This window comes from Centropristis striata, chromosome 6 (assembly GCF_030273125.1).
Source record: "Centropristis striata isolate RG_2023a ecotype Rhode Island chromosome 6, C.striata_1.0, whole genome shotgun sequence".
Classification (NCBI taxonomy): domain Eukaryota; kingdom Metazoa; phylum Chordata; class Actinopteri; order Perciformes; family Serranidae; genus Centropristis; species Centropristis striata.
The window spans coordinates 7,621,893-7,638,794 of record NC_081522.1 but is presented as its reverse complement, the minus strand read 5'-3'; the positions used below and the strand labels follow the sequence as shown (position 1 = coordinate 7,638,794).

At 38.9% G+C, this 16,902-nt stretch overlaps 1 protein-coding gene and 1 long non-coding RNA gene across 2 annotated transcripts in view; one reads left to right on the top strand and one right to left on the bottom strand.

The window, feature by feature from the left end:
- Positions 1 to 16,902, bottom strand: part of LOC131972702 (A disintegrin and metalloproteinase with thrombospondin motifs 20) — an 88,947-nt gene that overhangs the window by 12,272 nt on the left and 59,773 nt on the right. Inside the window, 3 exon segments of the mRNA XM_059334375.1 lie at positions 911 to 1,078; positions 13,587 to 13,763; positions 14,174 to 14,335. Coding sequence (XP_059190358.1) covers positions 911 to 1,078; positions 13,587 to 13,763; positions 14,174 to 14,335 — 507 coding nt within the window.
- Positions 3,031 to 10,223, top strand: LOC131972703 (uncharacterized). The gene is made up of 2 exons (XR_009394489.1): positions 3,031 to 3,274; positions 4,126 to 10,223. It is a non-coding gene; the product is annotated as an uncharacterized LOC131972703 (long non-coding RNA).

Genomic DNA, 16,902 nt, shown 5'->3' with positions numbered 1-16,902 from the left:
GTGTGTTTTTTTTTTACCAAACAGTATGCTTATTCCTCAGGGTAATCTGACAGGCCATTCCTCACTTCTTTCTGCTCTGTGACTTGTGATAAATTTGGTTTTGAATATTTCCCTCCCTCTGGGAACTGGACATGACTTTGAGTCATAACTGTGTTGCGGCTGCATACATCTCCTCCTGGCAGCAGATATCGGTGCTGTGTGGTCGGCTCCACGATGACTGTGACTCCCCCCCCCCCAGTGACTTCTTTTTGCATGGCCTTTGCCCCGCAGTGTCTGGTTGCACTAGTGTACAATGGTACAGAAACCTGCTGAGCTGCAGGACGTGTGTCATTCTTCACATCGTGCTTTCATCTGTATGGGAGGCCGAGCTCTGCCGCATCAGCTGCAACTCTGGAACTCCGTGTTTACTGGGTTTCATTAAGAAAGCATATTTTGAGCAACACACACATTCTTAATAAGATTTAGTGTATGGAATGTGGTTAGCATGAGCAATTTTGTGTGTCGTGCAACATACGATGCTCTTGAAACATTCTGGTCAGTGTGTGGTCTGACGGAAAGCTTCAAAAGCAGAACTCGCTCAGCAGAAAGCTGTGCTGTCGATTACACTGCACAGCTATTTCAGCACTTTCTCTGAATGTTTTAAACCTGACTAAACTTAATGTGGAGTGCACCACATAAACAGTTTTACAAATCCAGCCTACAGTGTTTAGTTCACACTTGTGGAAATGACACATCACTCTTGACCAAGAATAAACTGAGTGGCGCTTGGTGTGGCCTACATCTGCGGCCTCTGGGAAACATTCTGTGTTTGTGCTTCAGCTGCTAGAAGAAGTTACTCTTACTGCGGTCCCTGAGAGAGAGCCCGGGCTATTTTGTGAGCCACAGGAGATGGCGAGAAGAGGAAACATACCTCACTCCACCTGTTGGCCTTCCAACTGGGGCATCCCCGCGCCCGACAGGCCTTCTGCGTTCGCGGCCGAGGGAGATGACTGCAGTGTTCCTCCTCTATTTTGGTTTGGTTCTGATAAACACAGGCTATCTCCCGCTGCTTGGTCCCCCGACCGCAACTCACCGAACACTGGAGAGGGAATGGGAGGGAAGGGGGTTGGAAGTTGGGTAGAGGATGAGAGAAAAGAAAGTCTTATCAGCAAAGTCCTGCTGGAAGGTCATAGCTTTCAATCCCTCTAAAACTTAAATGTTGTAAGAACCACAAACACAAATCTATTTTCCTTCAAAGAACACGAATCAACAGAGCCATAGATATAAACATGGGTATATAACAAAATGTTTCGGTAACACTTTCTATGAAGACTACATCTATAGTGCATTATGAGCGCATTCATAGTGAATTATAATGCTCATTATAATCAATCATAATGCATTATGACTGCACTCATAAACACATATAAAGCTTCATGATGCACTATATCAACAGTTATAAATTTAGCTTATAATGACTTTTAAATCCAAGTGTCATTGATCATTTATTTATACTTATGGCATTCTATGAGTCCTTATAACAATTGATTGTTGAGGTGTGTGTATAGAGGGGTATGCGTAGTTGTAATGTATTATAAGCCTCATCAGTCAGCCTGTAGTTTATAACCAGTCAAGAGCACTCATAAGACACTTGGATTTATAAGTCATTATAAGCTATATTTAAAACTGTTGATATAGTGCATCATGAAGCTTTATATGTGTTTATGAATGCAGTCATAATGCATTATGATTGATTATAATGAGCATTATAATTCACTATGAATGCGCTCATAATGCACTATAGATGTAGTCTTCATAGAAAGTGTTACCAATGCTTCTTTCAGTACGTATAGACCATTCAGACCTCGACACAAGAGCATTGGTGCGCCCAACAGCTTCCCTGTTGCATTTCATGGCCAAGTGACCACACTGCAAACACATTTAACTGAAGCAACTTAAATGGATTTCACCAAAAGCTTTGGTCAAACACTCACACGCTGATGGAATGCAGCCAACTATTTAACCTGTAAACAGAGGAATTACTTTAAGAGCTGCTGTGAACGGCAGAGGCCGAGGCAAGAGGAAGAAAAGATGCAGAGGGAAGCATGGATGCATGCACACGGCGAGACAATCATCTGGTATGAATAAGGAAGCAAGAAATACTTCAGGAAAGCTAGAGAGAGGAAAAAAACATGATGAATAAAAACCAGACACCCTGACAGCCCTGAAAAAGGCCTTTGCCTGAGATTGTAGATGAAAATATTCGAGAGTCTTCGGTCCCCATGAGGCCAGACAGCAATTAGGGTGCCCGCTATTGCTGCTTGACGAGTGAGCGCCCCCATACAAAGCAACTCTAAAAATGGGGTGCTGGAATCGAATACACAAGACGAGGATAGTTGCATTTTGTCTTAGCGTATTTTCCAGTCCAGATAATAAACATAATATTGCATTGTCCTCTAATTATGATCTCAGAATGTTGCATAACACCAAACACACACTGTGTGCTCATAGTACGGATCATACTACAGATGATGGACCACGGAAACCTAAATTTGCAAATGTCTTGAGGATTTTTGCTTTTCTTCTTCCAATCTGGAGGAGCTAAAAGTCACTAAAAAACTAGCAAGGTTTGAGAATCCATTGAAACCCTTAAAACAAAGCCACCTCCAGCCTTTTCTTCTTAAGTGTTGTGCAGGCGGCAGTGGTTGACACTGCACACACATGCATCATACACATAGTAATTACAGAGGCATTTTAAACACAGGGCTGGCTCAGCTGACGGAGAACATCAAAGCGAGGCCGGAGCTGAGTGACTAGTCCTGAGCATGGCAGATTCACATACCCGCTGAACACTCACTCAAAAATGATAACACAACTCCCTCTACCTCAGACAAGAGCAGAGTCAGGCAAACATGTGGAGTGGAGGGGGTGGTGAGGCGGAGGGCTGGCCCCTCCTTACTGCTGTAAAAGCAGGAGGAAAAAAAAGGAAGAAAAAAAAGGGAGGAAGAAAGGAAATCGCAGCCATAAGGGCTGTGCTCCCCCAGCTGAACTGTATCTGCATTTTAACGGTGGGAGAAAAGACGCTATATGGCGATGTGCTCCTCCCTCTACCCTGCCAACCTCATCTGTCAGCCATTAGTTAATCAGGGCTGGTAACACAGAGCACAGAGAGCTGGCACCGCTCGTGGGACCAGAGGACAGCTTCACCTCTGAGAGCAAGAAGAGGGCAAGGACTCAGGGACCTCTGCTTCACCGATCTACAGCTGGGCTGCTTCACTCAGCAGCACCCACTCAGGTAAGACTATTCCACTTATCATTTTACTTTCAGTCGCTACAAGTGTGACAAGTTGCCGTCTAGCTGCTTTATTCTCTTTACTTAGAAAAAAGTGGCGCCTGTGTTTAGAGAATTTCAATTTTGAAATGGATGATTGCATGTCTTCTGAAGGTTGGTGTCTGATTATTAAAAAGCTATATCATGAACTAGTTTAGTGCATCTACTTTATCTGAACTTTATATATCATATTCACTTTAAACAGGTTATGCTTGTGCTCTTGTGTTACTATGGATATGAGTGTTTTGAATATATGGATAGATTCTCACTTTAACATGAAGGAAAGGAGCACCTCTTTAAGAAAAACACATAAATCAGTGGGTCACATGGGAAATGAAACACTCTTGAGACAGATCTGCCCACCCAAGTTGTCCCAGCAATTAATTTCACATGATTACACCAGTTAAATCTACTATAATCCAATGAGGTTCATCTAGGTATAATGTGGATTACTATATAATGGGATGACTCATTTGTGAAACAAGTTTCTTCCAAGCAGAACAGAACAGCTGCAGAGAGGGAGACATAATTGATATTTAAAGTCATATGTAATGAACAGGCAGCTCTCAATGATTCTACTTAGTGGCTACAAAGCGGCTTTCTTGATTTGATTTGAGTTTCACAGTTCTGGAACAAATCACATAATTGAGTGCTAAACCAGACTCAGCTAAATTATGTCTTTTTAGAGTCATGCAAAGCCTCGAGAGGTTTGAACACAGTTGTCTGACTTTGATTAAATGAATATGTTTCATATAGATGGATTCATAACTAGACTGATATCAGACACTTTTTTGAGCATTAATGTCTTTGTCTAGGACTGGCAGGCGTCAACCTCAAGATGACCCCACCCACTGCTTTGCAGGTAAGCCATTGGGACACATGGAAACTGTTAGACGTCCAAGAAAAACTCAACTCGAGCTTAAATGTCTGTCACTCATCCAATATGGCTATCAAAGCAACTAATACTGTAGAATACCTCACACAGAGAGGGTAGATTCCAGAAAGCCAACAGAGATCAAAACTGTTCTGTGTATAAATGTGTATTTATTTGATCACTATGGCCTCAAGCAGTGCATGAAAACATTTATTATTGTGAGAGCTATAATTACGCTACAGAAGTCTTTTTGTTTGGTGATAAAAGCAGGATTGAGTGTTTTGAAAACAATGGTTTATTGGGGCTAAGCTATAAAAAAGACTGATAAACATAATGTGAGTTTTTAGAAATGTGAGATTTTTTCCAGATAAGTGATGAATATATCTGTATTTAACATTATTGTTTGACTTGCTGGTTTAATCCTTTGTTTCAGACTGTTTCTTAACCACTATGATGAAAATATTGAAATAAATTGTATGATGAAACAAAATCTGCTTAAAGGAGTACAGTCAAGTTGGTAACGCACCCTGAAAGTTTAGAAGAAATGGTGCATTGTAAAATATTTTGTAATATGCTTTTGTATATTTGTAGTCCTAAGCGAGACCATATCTTTAAATGTGAGAGCCAAGGTTGAATTCCAATCACATTGCAGCACAATTGCAATGCAAGAGGATGGTAATACCAAGCATATGGTAACTGTAGTTACATAGACTCTTCAAAGGAGCTCAGTGTTGACCTGGAGCAAGAACAAACTTGCAAGTGTAGACTGTGAAGGGAGTGTAGAATTATACCCTGGGCTACATGTTGTCAAGGCTGTGAGATACTAAAAAGGCTTTACATGGTCCACCATGCTAAAATCTTAATTTATCTTTGCACCAATTCATGCAAATAGTAATAGTTTAGGAACTGAATGCACTTTAAGATAGAGTCTTTTGTTATAGCTTAATCAGAATCACTATGTCCTCTCTTGTGGAGATAAAACTGCAAATCAGAGAAAGAAAGAGACAAGGGAGGGGGGAAGATAAAGGGCCGGGGAACATTCAGGCTGTTTTTCTGTTCATGGTCTTGTTTTCCAGGGAGGTTTCAAAGACAGAAGTCAAAACAACACATGTTGTCAACATGGGAACAGCTGGTAAGCGCGGCGTCATGGGGCAGAGGAATGTCAAGAGTCATAGATCTTTTATCCATCAGGCTATAATAGCTACACGGACTTGTTTGAAACCACGTACAGGAGCAGTGTGAAATTTATACATCCAACTCACCTCACTCTGACCTTTACAAAATCAATCCATGACCAATCTCACAACATGTTTTGAACTATAAACAAGAATATAGACAAAAATTTCTACATGCAAAATGTAGTAAACAGTCAAATGCAATAATGATGAATTTCAGATGTGAGAAGTCAATTTTTCCACATGCCACAGGATGCGACTGATTGTACGATGTGGAAATAATTTCCTGTCCCTGTCCATGCAGTTCCTGACACACAGTCAGCTGCAGGAGCTGCGGCACATTTCTGATTGGCTATGACTAAACGGTATATTCTGCACGCCATGCCAAAGTATGACTTTGCCATCTTTAAAGAGTTAAATAAACAGCCAGTTGAGTAGGCATATACAGTTTCTCCGACACAGTTTCCTTTTTAAGTCAACAGCACTCAGAAAAGATACACCAAGGAACCATAAGTCAAAACGAAATGACAAAACAGCCAAGTTTTTCCATCCGTCTAAACATTCCACTGAGAGCTTTTTCCATTACTATGTTATACTGAAACATCCAGCACCCTGCTGCAGATGGAAATGAGGAATAAAAAAAACAGAACAGAAAGAAAAAAAAGCTAGTTCTTGATGACAGAACTTGAAAAATACAGCAAACCAGCCGTAACGTTATAAAGCAGTGACCTTTGACACAGAACATTCAAGTCTAAGTCCTTCTTCCTGCTAAATGTTACACAGCTGCTTTTCTAATCTGTCATAGCACCCGACTTGCCATGGCTTGCAGACAGGGAAGTATGGAAACGCTCCAAAAAGTGTATGATCCTGACCTTGCATTGAAAAAAAAAGAGGAAAAAAAGCAAAATACCATAGTTTTGCTTTGTAATAGATAAAAATAGGAAATAAAGGAAAATGCACACCCGGTATCTGTGTCTTATCCATCTTTTTATGGCAGAATTATAGAGGTGATAGGAACTTTCCTAAGTTCCCCCTTCCCAAAACTCCCCCTTGAGCAAATTAATTATCAAGGGAAAAATAAAAATAGATAGAGCTGTAGTTAATCAATCAGTTGTGAGAAAAAAGTCAGTCATTCAATTAGTTATCAATAGAAAATGTATTAGCAGGTATTTTTAATCCATTATTTTGAAATAAAAAGCAAAAATATGTAACATTTGATGGTTTGGGTTTCTTAAAGGCGAAAATTTACTGCTTTCCTTTATTTTATGTAATGTTATGTTGGACCTGGGTCATCAAAATACTTATTCTACAGACAAAAAGAGTTAATTAACTATTAAATGAATTGTTAGTTGCAGACCTGGCAATTTACCATGCAAAAATACTTAATGGGTGGATTTTTTTTCTTCTTTAAATCTCGGTGTCTTTAAGTAGCTTATGGACATAACTTTGTAGAATAGTGCATTAAGCAATGACTGGTATATCCGCACATATGCAGACAAGTGGCCCAGCCAACATAGACCCATTAGAAACAGACCTGACAGGTAGCTAACTCATGTATACTACGATACAAGTACAGCTAAATCTCTTATATGTTGGAGCTGAAATGTTAGCTATTAGCTCCCTGTTACCTAAAGGGGGCTTGAACACCCAATCTATCACTGTCTCACCCATAAGAGGGGAAAAAGCTCTTTGACAGCGATGCCGAGCCCCACAAACTCCATTTCACTCCATCAACTTGATAGCACTGACAGGCCCGAACAGGACCAGGCCCCGGCGAGTCTGACGCGGTATAGCCTCATGCCAGAAGAATATACATTTAAGTGGAGTCTTGGAAGCGACTCCTAGAGGCTTTAAACCACTTTATAATACTTGACCGATGAGTTGAGGAAAAGCAGGCGCTCTCTACCTGTGTCAAAGCGAGGCCATGTTCCCTATCATTCGATGAGCCGACCTAAATGCTTCCAGACTTTCACGCCCTGTCTCCTCTGATTTCATCTCACTGCATCTGCTCCCAAACAGGATCACCCACAAAATAACACAGAGCCTTACTCCTTTCTTAATCTCTTCCAATGCCCTGCACAACTCATTTGTGGTTACAAATCAACTCCTTTTCAGATGGGACGGGACAGCATGAATGTCATCTTTTAATTGCTCTCTAAGCTACAATAAATTGTGAGGATGGTTATGCAAGTGCTGGCAAACAAGATTTATCATACAGTGGGTAATATGTTAAACTTATCTTCATGTAATTCAAGTGCCTGACCCAAAAGAGACTTCCATTCCTAATGTGAAAGCCATGCTGTGATCCAAATATTTAGAATCTTCAGATAACATCTCACAGCATCTGGTTTTTGCCTCCCAAGACTTAATGATTTGCCAAAATCTGTAGGCCATAGTGCTTGACTTTTAACCAGCAAATCACCAACTGAACTATTTTTGCTTTCTCTCAAAAGGCCAAATTGAAACATTATCTCCAGACTCAGATTTAAATTAAAGCCATGACAAGAACCATGCTCCATGTGAGGACCAAGGGGGGGGACCATCCAGCCACCGCTTCAATTGCTCACACTCGACTGGCATATGGGCAGCATCAGAAAACACAAGCCCGATGATGTCACGACCAACTGACCCCAGGGTGACAGGTTTGTAGAGTGTTCCCGCCCGCTGCCCTCAGGCCAAAGTCAAGTATGTCAATGTTGTGCATGTGGATTTCATTTGAAGCAGCATGATTAGTTCACCGACGCTCAACTGCGATCCCCCTCCATGGGAAACCCACTCTCGACAGGAAACGGTATGTTTTTGTTAGCAACAAACAGGCCTAAATTACTAAAATGGTGCCTCGGTTGCCAATTCATCACACAGCCTTATTGTTGCTGCTTGCACACTTTTGACAGCGACATTGCTTTTAAGGTAATTACCATTAGTTAATGATATTTACATTCCTGATCGTTTATGTTGAACTGTGTCTGCAATCATACATTTGTGCAATAAATTGGGTAATTGTTTTGTGTCTTTTCTTCTTTATATATGACAAATGTGTTTTGATTTGACCTGTATTTGGGAAATGAATTTTTTTTGGCATTTATTCATTCATTTTGTCACTGAAAGATTATAAATGATTAAAGGTGCAGGGAGAACATTATTTTATTATTTTGAATAGACAAATTAAAGCAATGATTTATTAACATTTGGGGGAAAAATGTAGAAATTATTGTGCTTCTGTTATTGAATGCCAACAAATACTGTTATTGATTAAATGTTTATATGGAAGCAATGCACATTTATGAATATTGTCCAGATGGTAGTATGCCATCATTAATAAAGTTATTATCCTGTTAAGAAGTTGTTAGGTTTATTTACAGGATTTTAGCCTACATCTGAAATATGTGAAAAATATAATATTGAAGAAATGGCTGCTCTAATATCTTAAAAGTAACATTATCTGTGGAATAATAAATGTATAAACTACATTCCTAAAAAGGGATTAAATGAAATACAAGAATATGGAATCTTTTTTTTTATCTATCTGTGACTTGTTTTCATGAGATAAAAATTTAAGAATATATTTGATTTATTGACAAAACGTAACAGGAAAGTATGTGATTGATATTGCTGGTTTAAGAAAATAAAGTTGCTTTTATTTGGCATAAGAAAATATTTTTTTTGAGATTCTACCAACAGAAGAGACCATTGCATAAGGTAAGGCACCATCTGAGGTTATGAGAAATATTTTGACAATGTTATGTAATAAAAGGAGCCCTGGATCATTTTATCACCCTCTGGCTTCTAACAACAAAACCTTTGCCATTTGACTAAGACTATTATTTTTTGTTTTATGAATGTATAAATATATTCATGAAATGGCATTAAAGCTTCCTACAATATATGATAGAATGCACTTGAATGAAGGTAATTTGATGTTAGCCTCTGATTGAAGTCTAATTATTTTAGTTTAATCACATGTTTTGCTTCACTGTTGCTTTATTTAGAGCTACATTAAAAGGATGCTTCACTGCAGACATTTAATTACAGGTTTCCTAATGCAGAATGTAGTGATGTGGTCTATTTTTAGTTGCTTGAAGCCGATGCTAAAGTATTTACTTAAATGACTACATCAGTTGAATATACTGCAGGATGTTACTTCTCACGTAGGTGCTTCAAAAAGCTACTTTAATGTGCATTTTCCTTCAAAGAATGACCTCGGGACAACATCAAATACATAATTCAATCAGCAGTTTTCTGTAAATACTGGCTTTCCAGGGCTTTCTTTTGGATCTCCTCAACAAAACAACCCTTGCCAGCATGCATTAATACCAATTATTGTTGTAGTAAAAGTAATACGCCGTCGGTCTCCTGCCAAATGCATGACAGAGAGCTCCATTAATGCAATGGTAAACAGATGTGCCACCCAGCGCCAAAGTTTGATTTGGACTGTATATGTTTTCTCCAGCGAGATTACAAAATAATATGTTAAAACGCATAAAAGGAAAAGGCCTGCGGTGGTTTTACACTACATTATGCAGAGGAATGTGAAGCACTACGGATACTGTAGAAACAGATTTAAAGTATGCCCCCAAAGACTGAATTAATATGTAAGGTTTACTGAAAAAAAGCCACTTTACAAAAAGTCAATTGAGGGTCAAATACCAAAATACCACATAATGACCTGCGAGTCAAGTCTTTTCTATGAGCTGTTTATAGTAACTCACCTACACACTATATACTGCATAAACATGCCCTACATGCATTTCATGCCCATGCATTACCAGAGCATATTTGTGTACAATGAAACCACTATATATGCAAGAATAACTGCTGAACAACTGTTCCCCTGTTGAAGCAATAAACTATATTCCAAGTGTTACTACTCTGCAGTGAACTGTGTCTTGTTTTGTTTTCACATCTTGTAAGGCTGTTCCCTAGAGAGGCATCTGTAGGATTTATATGTGTTCATAACCTGCATAAATTAAGCTCTTCCTGTAGAGTTGAAAGCAATTACTAAAGTTGTTAAAGGTACAGTTCTGCATTTTACTTTTTGCCAGCAATATACTGCATTGAGAAACAACACAAATTTCACAGTTATGTTTCTTTAATAATCTTTACAATGGGGAAAAAGCTAATTCAACACGTTTATGTATTTTTGCATGTGAATGAAATAAATAGCAAAAAGAACAACAACCAAACAAAATATGCAAAATAAAGTAGAGTTGCCTTATAGAGTTTAGCAACCTCGCACCATAGGTTTAAAGAAAAAATGAAGGAGTGGGAGTGAAACTGCCATGGGTGAGGAGTCTTGGTTGTAGTGGAAGTCTTGGGTGAGAATGACACACACACACACACAGCGAGAGAAGCAAAGGAACAAAGGAGGAGACTGCACACATCCTCACTGCGAGGACGCCGACATAAATACAGACCCAACTGCAACACTTCACCTGAAATATGCGTCATGATCATTTAATGTTGCCTTAAACAAAATATTATTCAGTGTGCATACTTGTCACATCTTAAAACTGGACACAAATTGTTTGCAGGAGCCTGATTTGCAAAAGTGCACAACCACTGCAGAGAGTAGCTGACTCAGAGTTCAACATATACGCTACATACACTATAGGTTATAAATCACCTTGTAACCTTGTAAATGTAACTTGATACCTGGCTAAATATCAATATATCACTGCCTAATTGCATCTGTAACCACGCCCATCAGCGATGTATACCTCTACATCAACTCAAACTCATAGAAATAGAATAAGAGTAGAACAGTCATTGTATTGTTTGCCGTTGTCACTTGGTGGCTCATAAAATAGCAATTTGTCAAACACAAAAGTGGGGCCATAAATTGTGTCAGCAGCTCTGAAAAATATATCTATTGTTGTTTATAATTGCTCTTGTTTTGCAATAACAGAATTGAGTGAACAAAATTTTCAAAGTCTCTTACTAAGCTGCGACAAGAGTGCGAGGATTAAGCACAGGTCGTTAAATTTTACTTATTTAGCGGCTGGCTCTGCATGTTTTGTACTAACCCACTGCTCGGTTGGTAGTTACTCTAAAACTTGACCTCAGTGAATCCGCAACTTACCAAGAAGTTAACCAGTTATGACGGACACATTTCTTGGCAATGGTACTCATAAAAATGAGTTCTGACCATCCTGGTATGTGGATTTGAATGGGAAATGCCTGTTCTTCTCTCATTTTACTTCTATGGTTAAAAGCATTGATGTTCAGTAAAAACAAGATTTTCTGCTAGTGTTTCTCAGCGTAGTTGTTTTTTAAGGCTACAACACGTTATATTGGCGCACTAGCCAGAGGGATTCAGATGTATATGCTGTTGTCATGCTGTAAACTGTCAAAAAAACAAATCAGTAGCATATTTTTTTAAGTATGGATTGGAAAAAATATTGGCCTGAAAGGGCCAAAACCCCTTATGTGGAAATGCTTATATAACTGGCCAGGTAGTATCATGTTGATATCACTGATCAGGTCACATGACTTTTTGCATACTGTAAAAGGCTCTAACCAGTAGATGACATGTTTTTTTAATGACAAATAATTCAAGTAAAGTGTTACAAAAATCTAAACTGGAACAAAACATTAAAGCTGCAACAATTAATAATCTATTGTAAACAAATAAATAAGTTTCATTTGAAAAAAAAAAATCCTTCAGAAATACAAAAACTGGCCAAAGGAATAAAGAGACACAGCAACAAATGACTCTGACTTTAAACGGAGGAGGTATCTGTGTGCTTTAGTTTGTTTTATGGCCATCTGTGAAAGCTGAAAAAGAACGGCTCAATGAAAACCCCGATTTACTGCATTGACAGTTTTATGTTCAATAAGCTGCGCTGATGCTGCCTACCGTTAGCAGAATAAATAAATTCATTCTAAGCCTGGAAATAAAGTAAAAGTCTATCTTCATGATACCGACAATGCACCATTATATAATGTTAAATTTGATAGCACCTGATATAGATTGCATTTTAAAGTTGCCATTTTTGTTCATGTGGCTGTTTGCAGAAAAAGTGGATTAAACCTCAGACTCACTTCCTTTCACAGATATGATGTTAGGATTTAAAAGTGCCCATCATTTTAATTTTTGTGACACAATTGCTTGTGCCCAATGGCTTGATTGCATATATTGTTAGAACCAGGAGAAGAAAAATGAATGAATAGTAATTACAGTGTAGTTTAGAAGCATTTACGCCTGTTTTCCTATGTGATATAGACTACATCATATATTGTACAATATACTTTATTATAACTTTAAATAACAATTAATATCTTAAGAAAAATGCTTTCCTATAGTGTTTATTTTTCAAGCATTCTGCATTTTAAGGCACTTAATTTCAGTTTAGTTTAGGAATATTGTTTTTTTAAGATGTATTTGCATGTTTTGTTAAAGAGTTTTATTTGCTTTTGTGACAATGTAGATGACGTAGAATAGTTTAACCTGACAGAGATGAAGCCATTCTATATTGCATTTCAACTTAAGTAAAAAACACATTATCAAAAAATACAAATGAAACATGTTTTGAAAATATTTTCCTCTGTACAAACTGCATTTACTCATAGAGAGATACGAGAATTCTGACCAAGAGCACCAGCAAAAATATTAAATAGAATATTCAGTAACGAAAACTAACTACTTGAAAAATAAAGACATACTGTACAAAGATACACATACAAAATGCAACGACAGTCATTTGTTGCTGTTCCATAAAGATCATAATATTAACTCTTATACACAAATATACACTTGTGTACTTGGGATACAGGGAAAAGACAGCAATAACCACAAAGAACATTTACTTCACGCCTCATATATGAAATAAATATTTTCTAGTGTTATGCCTCTAAGAATATATGGCATTGTTGGACAACACTGTCCTGATTTATAGGTCTTAATTTGAAGCCTTGCCTCTAAATGGGATCCATGTGTTTTTAATGATCCCCTAAGTGGAGCAGCATTGTGTTTTTGTGTATTTCTTTTCTTGATTCTAATCAGCACCATGTCACTGCGGGGCCCATCTGGGTGGGCTGGAGCTGGCTCGCCAACAGTGGCGCTTGATACCCAGCGCTCACTTCAGGATCTCCTACAGTTTTTAGGCTAAAAAACACACTCAGTACACACGTCTGAAGTCATTTTAGCACACACCATGCCTACTCACAGTGACGCACCCTTAAGTGAGGAAGATAAGTGTTGGAGGAAAACGAGTTAGTACTATCGTACCGGCTTCCATGGTCGGCGGTGCCAGGAGGCCGAGCCTGGGCAGGGCTGCAGGTTGCATTGCTCCATGTCGGGCGGCTTGTCCAGGATGTCGCAGTTGTAGTCGTTGAGCCTTTGGCCGTTGGGCCGTTGACAAACCACCAGGCGAGTCCTCCTTCCTCCACCGCAGGTCTGGGTGCACTGAGGTTAACAAACAAGAAACTGTTTAAGAATCTTTTATAACTACATAACATTATATTATACTTATAAAGTGTTTCAGTGAGGCTTTTTTTGAATGGTTTTCGCCACTGACTTTATAAGACCAGTGACCTAACTAACCTGACTATCTGTTGTTGTTTTTTTTGTTATTAAACTTTTTATTTGAAGAAAAACAAAACAGCACATACATGTTGCTCTACATCTTGTTAACATGTCAAGTCTTTTCATCAAAACATAAAAAGAAAGAAATGGTTTTAAAAAATAAAAATAATATAAATAAAATCAAAATCACATCCTTGCAAAAGCATTTAAACTATATCACAATACTCTTACAAAGACATACTTATACCTAAATTGATAGGCCTATCTGTTGTTTTTAAATATGACCTCACCTCTCCCCAGACGCCGTAGTTCCACAGAGGACAGGGCCCAGAGTCACAGCTCTTCGACTCGGCAGGTTTGACTCTCTCGTCGCAGTAGCTGTTGCTGCGTCCGTCTGCGTCCTGACAGACCACCACTCGCCTCTGGAAGCCTCCTGCACAGGTACTGGAACACTGCAGAGAACACAAAGTGTCAATGAGGACTAGAACACATGCACACATGAAGGTACAACAGAAACTTTATGCATTAAAGGTCTAGTATGTGTAATGAAACATGATTTCTTAGTTAGACGACTGGAATAGGTGGAGTGTGCATTTATAGTATATTTTCTGTTTTGTTCTAAAATGCAGTATAAAAGCTAATATATAGCAATCAAAGTTCATATATATATATATATATATATTTATATATATATATATATATATATATATATATATATATATATATATATATATATATATATATATATATATATATATATATTGCTCTGAAGCTTTTAACTGTATCTGATAGTTTTCCTGTTTTTTTTCTCCAAGTTTTTGGCCAACATAGATGTAGGGTTCTTTTTACAACATTTTTAAAAATTGTTGCGAAATAATCCATCCTTAATATACAGTATATGACCACTTTTCATCAAGTGACTGAAATGTTGCTTTAGAAGGTCATGGGGTATGGATGAAAGCACCAGGAAGCGTTAGCAGATACATTTCTAAGAATGCAATACATTTCTTCTTTCTTCCACTGACTGAAATATGGTGGTTTCAGTATTTACATACCAGAATAATGCACTTGCACATATACAAACACACGTAAACACACATATATATATATTACACATAACATCCTGTTACTCTGAATTTACCTGAGTCTGACCACAACCAAACCCAGCTGCGCTGTTCTAAATGATCTTCCAAAAATGGAAAACATCCGACCATGAAGGTCAGTCTCAAACACTGAAACACTGAACAACATCCTTGAACAGAGCAGTAGGTACACTCTGCATCCAATTAAAATGACACATCCCCACTGTCAATGGGAGTGAGCACTTTCAATGCTCCCTACATGTGAGGGAGGACAGCACAGAGTGAGCCTGAACAGCAGTGCTTCCAGACAAGTTCACCATGTGAGACTGAACAGTGTTCTGGGATGAATGCCTCTGCTGGGGGGGATAGAAAACAGAACAATGTTCTTCTCATTGCTTTCAGAAAAACAACATGAAAAAAATCTCTAAAATAGAGTTTCATGGTGAAATAACAGCTCTTTTGATGCCGTAACAGCCATTTATCAACCGAGTTGTGCTTTTTATAAATTAAATTATAAAATGGTGCAAGATATGGTCATTATCCTCTTGCAATGAGCAGATTTTCCCTTTAAAACAACACACTGGGCTCCTGTCCGGGCATAGGCTCAAGTGAAAGCACAAACACATGCACACATAAGCACAAACTCAGGTTGAAAGAACTCATACCATATAATGGCTACAAATAAAGGCCCTAATACCTCCTAAAATTGCTTTGGGTGATATAAATAGTAGGAATCACTCATTATTTTAACTTGTGCTATCTATGAAATGCTGTTTTTATTGCAAATTCGCCATTTAGAGCCAAAAATAGCTCTTTGCTCTTTGCGATAAGCTTTGGTTTGGGTGCATGAGGGCAATTTCATGGCGAAATAGATGCCAAAATAGCACCATGCGAACAAAACTACACACAGGAGACACAACCTCAACTGCACCATTGCACCTACTTTGCCGTGAAAATAGCAGACACGGTTAAACGCAAAAAATTAACTTGAGCCCGACAAAATAAGTACAATAATTGTGCCTGCTTCTTTGACAATTTGACTCAAGGTCAAGGGAGAATTAGGAGCCTGAACTAGCCCCAAACCATTTGGGTTTGTTCATGCCCAATCAACTTTTGCCAATACAATCAAGGCTCTATCTTAAGGTAATCCAGGATATTTTTTTGATTACAAATCTGTCCTGTACATCTTTACATACTATATATACACTCTGCATTCCGCAGTATGCATTGCAATCTGTCCCTTGGTGCTGTTGTAAAGTGCTTTACCATGTATGGCCCTCTGCCCCAAGAACATCTGCTACCTCCAAGTGAATGTGTTCACAAGAATGTGTTTACAGACACACACGCAGGTCTACATAACACCACAGTATACATACTACTGTATGCACCACGCTGGAGATACATTGAAACAGTTAATTCTTGACAGGTGAATGATGCAAATTCATAGCCTGGGTATACCCAGACTGCCTTGCGCGCTCAAATTTAATTTTGAACTGCGAAAGGGTCTGGAATCCAGGACCGTTTCTTAGCCCTGTTTTAGGGATCCAATCACAGAGCGGGGAGGGACGGCAAGATGATGACGCGTACTACTCGGCATTTGGAAGCTTGTAGTTTTCCGGATCCAACATGGCTGCTGCAGACGCGAAACTCTCTTTAGCTGTAGACGGCGTTTTAAATAGTTTAGAGCGAAAGTTGAAAGGCGAAAGATCTCTCGGCGGCACCGCTGTCCCCCGGCTCGGAACGAGATCACCGGTAGCGCCGGTGATTAGCGCCGTACCGGCGAGACCGGCGAGACCGCCGGTCACCGCCGGTGATCTCGCTCCGAGCCGGGGGACAGCGGTGCCGCCGAGAGACCCGCAGCAGCTTGTTTATTGCCCATAAAATCAGTGGATGTGTGTGGCTGAATGACATGAGGGGGAATAAAGCGTGAAAATAAA